The sequence below is a fragment of the Lolium perenne genome, chromosome 1 (genome assembly GCF_019359855.2).
Source record: "Lolium perenne isolate Kyuss_39 chromosome 1, Kyuss_2.0, whole genome shotgun sequence".
NCBI lineage: Eukaryota > Viridiplantae > Streptophyta > Magnoliopsida > Poales > Poaceae > Lolium > Lolium perenne.
Window position 1 is genome coordinate 270234501 of NC_067244.2, and position 6847 is coordinate 270241347.

Genomic DNA, 6847 nt, shown 5'->3' on the forward strand with positions numbered 1-6847 from the left:
GCCTCGCTAAGCTAGGTTTGGTGGGTAACCTCGTGTGAGAGCCATCCAATTTTGGGGATAACTGGATTGGCTAATTAAGATAGGGAAAGCATGCAAGCTTAAGAGACTCTCTCATGCAACCACAAGAGACACTCTCAGGCGATAAACAAACGACGAAAGAAACAAACAAACAAACATGGAGCGCGGCGCCATGCACCCTGACAAACAAGTGCAACTCTTCCGTGATTATTGATCGATCATCGACACATGAGTTGGCCGTCTAGAATCATCATGTACTAGTATGAAGACAAGATTATATGACTCCAAGTTCCAAGCACATACTATACACACATCGAGGTGCGCGACGGATAAAGAATCTGAATGATCATAGTAGCATTGATATATTTGGAGTCTAGCCCTTTTTTTGAGCAAATTTTGAGTGTGGTTGGACATGCTAAGAAATCTGCATGATCAAAATTGTAGCTAGCGAGGGCCCAACTTGCACGTGCCTTATACTCGGCCTGAAACAATACCTGGGCCGCTAGCCTAAAGAAGGAGAGAAAAAGCCTCATCAAGCCCAAAGCCCAAACCTCCAGCTCCAGCTTCCGTCCATGGCGCCCTCTGCTCTGCTCCGCGCCGCCGCCGCCGCCCTCCGCCGCCGCGCCCGCATCGCCGCCCCGCTCCAATCCATCTCCCTGCTCACCCACACCCTTACGCCTCCTCCCTTTCCCGATCCCACTCCCAGTCCCAACCCCGCTGCCCGGCGGCACCTCATCACCCTAACCCGCCGGCCATGCCCGAACCCTCCCTCGGCGGCGGCATCCTCCTACTACGTCGACAGGATCCTGCTTCCCAGCACATTCTCGCGGCCTCACTCCACCGACGAGGGGAAGGAGGACGGCGTCCCGGCGGCGGCATCGTGGGTGGAGAGGCGCCTGCCAGAGGCGGCGCGCCCGTACGCGATGCTTGCCCGCCTCGACAAGCCCATCGGCACCTGGCTCCTCGCCTGGCCCTGCATGTGGTAGGCTCACTGCTAATACTGACACCATTGCATAGACATAGGGTCAATAAAATTTGTGCTCAGCATCAGCATGACCACTTCACTTCACTTGAGACTTTTTGGGTGGACAAAGAAATAATGGATACACTCACTGTTCATAGCTTGTAGTTCATGCTCAATCTTGTCTTGGGGTTTAGGAGGTTTCCAAGTATCAATGTAAACAGTTGACGGCTCAACGGGACACTCTTTTATGGTTTCTTACTGCTTCGTGGGTGTCTCTTTGTCACTATGTTGATAAGATCGTTAGTTGAAAATAATGTAAACAACGCATTGCACATTTTTTCTCGAAAAGCTCATGCCACCTTTGCTTCCTAGGTCAATCGCAATAGCGGCTATGCCGGGGGAGCTCCCTGACTTGCAAATGTTGGGATTGTTCGGGTGTGGAGCTATCCTTCTCAGGGGGGCTGGTTGCACAGTGAATGATCTTCTCGACCGCGACATTGATAACAAGGTGAGTTTGTGTTTCTCTAGTTTGTTGCAGACAACGTCCTCAGACTTTGGATGCCACTGAAAACTGCTGTTCAGATTCTTGCAGATGTGAAAGCTCGACTGCAATTTCATACTATGTGTTATACTATTATATGCTTTATTTTTTTTGGACCAGCAATGTAGCAAAATTAAGTGTGAAATGTCAAGATTCATAGTGTAAGTACTAAGTAGCAGGTACATGAAACACCATAGTGAAACCATGGAGAGGAAAATATGATAACCTTTAGACAAGTTGGATGTATGGTGAACACTTAGATTACTTCTTCTGCTACTGCTGCACTACTTCCCTCGATTGGATCATGCAATCAAGTGATGACGGATATCTTCTGGTGATCGCATGCCATTCACCGATATGTTTATTGTGTAGGTTGAGCGCACCAAAACCAGGCCTTTTGCTTCAGGTGCTCTAACCCCTACCCAAGGAGTGTGCTTCCTCGGATCACAGCTACTGCTGGGATTGGGCATTCTTCTCCAGCTGAACAACTTTAGGTAAATTGCGTCTTCTTTGCTAGTGTGGCCAGAATGCAGTTAGTCTGTTTTGGATGCTCCAAAGTGTAACCGCACAAACTGTATAGTAATTGACATTTTGTGGAATTCATATAAATAAGCTTTACGAGCCTAACACATGTCGGTTGGCCTATTTTGAATTTATTAACTTCCACAGACTCCCAATGAACGGCAGCTTGCCAAATGCATTTTGTTGCAGTTATATACAGTATTCGCTTCTGAATTTGTCTCATTGTCTATGTAGCCGTGTTCTTGGGGCATCTTCTCTTCTTTTGGTGTTTACTTATCCCCTGATGAAGAGGTTCACATTTTGGGTATGTAATTTATATGACAGGCTATACTACCATGATCATGCATACACTCACTGAGTGATCACTTAATTACTTCCGATGCAATTTTTAACAGCCTCAGGCGTTTCTTGGCTTGACCTTCAACTGGGGAGCTTTGTTAGGATGGGCTGCTATCAAAGGAAGCCTAGACCCTGCAGTCATCCTTCCACTGTATACTGCCGGTATATGCTGGACATTGGTGTACGATACCATATATGCACATCAGGTATTTTAGTAGTACTGTTCTTTTATATCCAATCTGAGCAAAAGCATTGATTCTTATGCCCGTACCTGCATCAGGACAAAGAAGATGACCTGAAAGTAGGTGTTAAGTCCACAGCATTAAGGTTTGGAGATTTGACCAAGCAATGGATCAGTGCCTTTGGTGCTGCATCGATTGGCAGCTTGGCGCTCAGTGGCTACAATGCTGAGCTTGGTTGGTGCTCATTATCAGAGTGTGATGCTCTATAGATTTTATATACTAGTTTTTAACCTATTGACAAATAACTTTGACCATGTTCGACAGCATGGCCCTACTACCCTCTTCTGACAGCCGCAGCTGCACAGCTGGCATGGCAGATTTCAACAGTCGACTTGTCTAACCGCGCAGACTGCAACAGGAAGTATGTTTCTTTACATTGAAATCATGGAGATTTAGTAGAGATGGTGTGTTTGTTAGACCGCTTATGAAGTGCTTAAACTCATTGTGTTTTCATCTATATTCTGTAGATTTGTGTCAAACAAGTGGTTGGGAGCTCTGGTATTCTGGGGGGTTGTTTTTGGGCGACTTACATCATGATACATTTTTTATAGTTCTGATAGAACCAATACATTTCTGTGGCTATACAATTTATTTAGGGTCTACTGCAGACTGAACATATGTAAGTTTTTTCTATCTCATTACTTGTGCTTTTGTGAGTTTCTTCTCTGCTGAACATGAAAGGCAAACTCTGATGATAAGTTTTTATGTTCTAGGAAGGTTTTCTCCTAGGCATCCCAGGGCTTTATTCCACATTCTGAGGATTCAGAGAAAACACATTGTTGTAAAACACATTGTTGTGCATTGATGTAATCGACAGCAGCGAGCTCCGCGTCGAAAAGCGAAGCGAGCCATTGATGTAATTATTCTGATATATGAACTCTCCATGACACAATATCATGATCAGTGATACTCCTTGAGGAACAAAATTACGATTCGGTCGAAACACTGAACTGAGTATTTTTGGAGGTGCTAACCTGTCCGTTTTTTTTTCATTATATTTTTCACACATGTAGCCCAGTGCAGCAGGGAAAAAACACTTACTGTAGTAACTCGAGCCTGACAATTGGTTTATGCTGCGCATGATTATGTTACAACATGATCCCATTTGACAGGCTTTTGAGGTATAGTTTTCTTTAATTGGTAAATGAAGTCCGTGCCACCATTATACTGCCAGATTAGGCAAAGTGTATTTTGTTCCTAGTGTTGTAACATATAGATATGGTAGGAGCTCGGGTCCTGCCGTGTCTAGGGCGCAGATTGTAGGGGAAGGAGGGAGGCTGTCGCGGCCGAGGAAGAGATCGGCGGCGGCAGGGAGCCGTGGCGGCGGCCAAGGGCGGCGCGGCGGCTAGGGTTTGGAGAAGACCGACTCCTTTGGTAGTCGGCAATAATATTCTGATTATTGCTTGCCTGATCACGTACGGATTACATCTAGTATTTATGAGCTGAAACTAAACAAACTAAATGGGCTAAGCCCCTAATTGGGCCCATGATTGGGCCCCCTCCTGGAATAAGTCAGGCCGGTCATAACATCTCTCCCCGCCTGCGCAAACAGCTCGTCCTCGAGCTGGTAGTCTGGATAGTGGAGGGAGAAGTCATCGCGCTGCTCCCACGTGGCCTCCTCCTCTGGCAGTCCCTCCCACTGAACCAGCAAGTACCAAACACCGTGACGTAGCTGAGCCCGCAACACCTTTGCAGGACTCGGAAGAAGACGGCCATCCGCAATAGGAGGAAGTGCTGGTGGCGCAGCAGGAGGATCTCCGCGGTAAGGCTTCAACAGCCCCACATGGAAGACATCGTGGATGCGGGACCCGGCCGGAAGCTGAAGACGATACGCGAGCGTCCCCACGCGCTCCAAGATGACGAAGGGCCCAGCGTAGCGGGGGCCCAGCTTGCGCTTCGCGCGCGGGTCCAGGGACTGAGTGGAACGATGCAGGAGACGCAGCCACACCCAATCACCGACCGCATACTCCACCTCGCGATGATGTCCATCGTAGTAGTGCTTGGCCAACTGCTGGGCCTGCATGAGGCGTTGCCGCACCTCGGCCAAAACTTCATCGCGGGTGCGGATGAGCTCGCCCGCTATCTCCGTCCGGGCTGTCGCCAAATCCACCGGTAGAATGGGCGGCGCTGGACGGCCGTAGACCACCTCGAATGGCGTGGCGCGCAGGGCTGAGTGGTAGGAGGTGTTGTAGCAGTACTCTGCCCAGGACAGCCAATCCACCCATGCGCGCGGACGGTCCCCGGTGACACAGCGCAAGTACATGGCGATGACCTTGTTGACCACCTCCGACTGGCCGTCTGTCTGAGGGTGGAAGGCGGTGCTAAACCGAAGTTTCACCCCTGCCAGCCGAAAGAGGTCGCGCCACACATGCCCTGTGAATACCGGGTCACGATCACTGACAATCGACGCTGGAAATCCGTGGAGGCGGACGATGCCGTCGAAGAAGGCACGAGCCACGGACGCCACAGTGTATGGGTGACCAAGCGCGATGAAGTGGGCATACTTGGAGAAGCGATCAACCACCGTGAGAATCACCGACTTGCCGCCCACCTTGGGGAGGCCCTCAATGAAGTCCATGGAAATATCGGACCAAACCTGGGAAGGCACCTCCAGTGGCTGCAACATCCCAGCCGGCCGCAGGGTCTCAGTCTTGTTGCGCTGACACGTCACACAAGAACGCACCCAATCCTGGACCAAGGTACGATCACCGGGGATATAAAAGTCGGCGCGGAGACGATGGAGAGGGTCTTCTGAATGCCCTCGTGGCCTGCAGAATGGGCCATCAACAGCACCTGATGGCGGAGGTCATCGTGGTTGGGCACGAATATGCGGCGCCCATGCACAAGCAGGCCATCTGCCACGCGCCATGGTGCGGCCAACTCGCCTGTCTCCAACTGCTGCCGCAGGAGCTGGGCGTCGGCCGCCACCTTAGTTGCCCGGCGAATGGCGTCGAAGAGGGCGAAGGAGGGTTCCGAGCGGAGGCACATCACCGCCCCTTCAGAAACGCCGTCCCCCTCATCCTGGTCCGCGTCGCGCCGGGACAGGGCATCCGCCACCGTGTTGAGGCGGCCAGGCCTGTACTCGACGGTGAAGTCGAAGCCGAAGAGCTTGCTGATCCACTGATGTTGTGGCACCGTCGATAGCCGCTGGTCCAATAGGAACTTGAGGCTGTAATGATCCGTGCGAATCCGGAACGACCGCCCCCAAAGATATGGACGCCAGTGGCGCACAGCCTGCACCAAACCGATGAGCTCCTGCTCGTAAGCGGCGAGCTTGAGATGGCGCGCGGCGAAGGGGCGGCTGAAATAGGCGAGGGGCCCATCGCCCTGGTGTAGCACAGCGCCGAACCCCACCCCGGAGGCGTCGCAGTCCAAGACGAAGGGGCGGGTGAAGTCCGGCATCTGTAGAACGGGGCCCGTCGTGAGAGCCCCCTTCAGGGCCTCGAATGTCGCAGTAGCCTCGTCGTCCCAAGCGAAACCGTCGCGACGCAGCAGGCACGTGAGCGGTGCTGCGATGAGGCCGTAGTCCCGGATAAACTTCCGGTAGTAGCCGGCGAGGCCCAGAAAGCCGCGCAAGGCGCGCGGCGAGTGCGGTACCGGCCAGGCCGCGACGGCGGCCACCTTGTCCGCATCCATGGCCACCCCCTCAGCGGAGATGACGTGACCGAGGTAGGCGACCGATGACGTCCCGAACGAGCACTTCGAGCGCTTAAGGTGAAGATGGTGCGCTCGAAGCTCGTTGAAGACGATGGCGATATGCTGCAGGTGCTCCGCCCAAGAGGTGATGTAGATGAGGATGTCATCAAAAAAAACAAGCACAAACCGGCGTAAGTAGGGGCGAAGGACATCGTTCATGAGAGCCAGGAACGTGGCGGGGGCGTTGGTGAGGCCGAAAGGCATCACCAAGAACTCGAAGTGGCCGTGGTGAGTCCGGAACGCCGTCTTGGCGATATCCTCCGGGTGCATGCGCACCTGATGGTAGCCTGACCGCAAGTCGAGCTTGGTGAAGAAGCGCGCCCCGTGGAGCTCGTCGAAGAGCTTGTCCACCACCGGAATTGGGAACTTATCCTTCAGCGTCAGCGCGTTGAGGGCGCGGTAGTCGATGCAGAAGCGCCACGTACCGTCCGACTTGCGGACGAGAAGGACCGGCGCCGAGAATGGTGACGTGGAGATCCGAATGATACCAGCGGCTAGCATGACTGCGCACTGCCGCTCCAACTC

At 52.4% G+C, this 6847-nt stretch overlaps 1 protein-coding gene across 2 annotated transcripts; it reads left to right on the top strand.

Moving 5' to 3' along the window:
• Window positions 1-536: 536 nt before the first annotated feature.
• LOC127327934 (4-hydroxybenzoate polyprenyltransferase, mitochondrial) lies at window positions 537-3599 on the top strand. 2 transcript variants are annotated; one of them, XM_071825048.1, is made up of 9 exons: window positions 537-1000; window positions 1355-1490; window positions 1896-2017; window positions 2280-2349; window positions 2441-2590; window positions 2665-2800; window positions 2891-2987; window positions 3094-3245; window positions 3326-3599. In XM_071825048.1, the coding sequence occupies exons 1-8, from the start codon at window positions 591-593 to the stop codon at window positions 3161-3163; spliced, it is 1191 nt and encodes a 396-aa protein (XP_071681149.1). In that variant the 5' UTR covers window positions 537-590; the 3' UTR covers window positions 3164-3245; window positions 3326-3599. The 2 variants fall into 2 exon arrangements, with proteins under 2 accessions (XP_071681149.1, XP_051210721.1); XM_051354761.2 differs by having other exon boundaries at window positions 3340-3599.
• Window positions 3600-6847: the final 3248 nt, after the last annotated feature.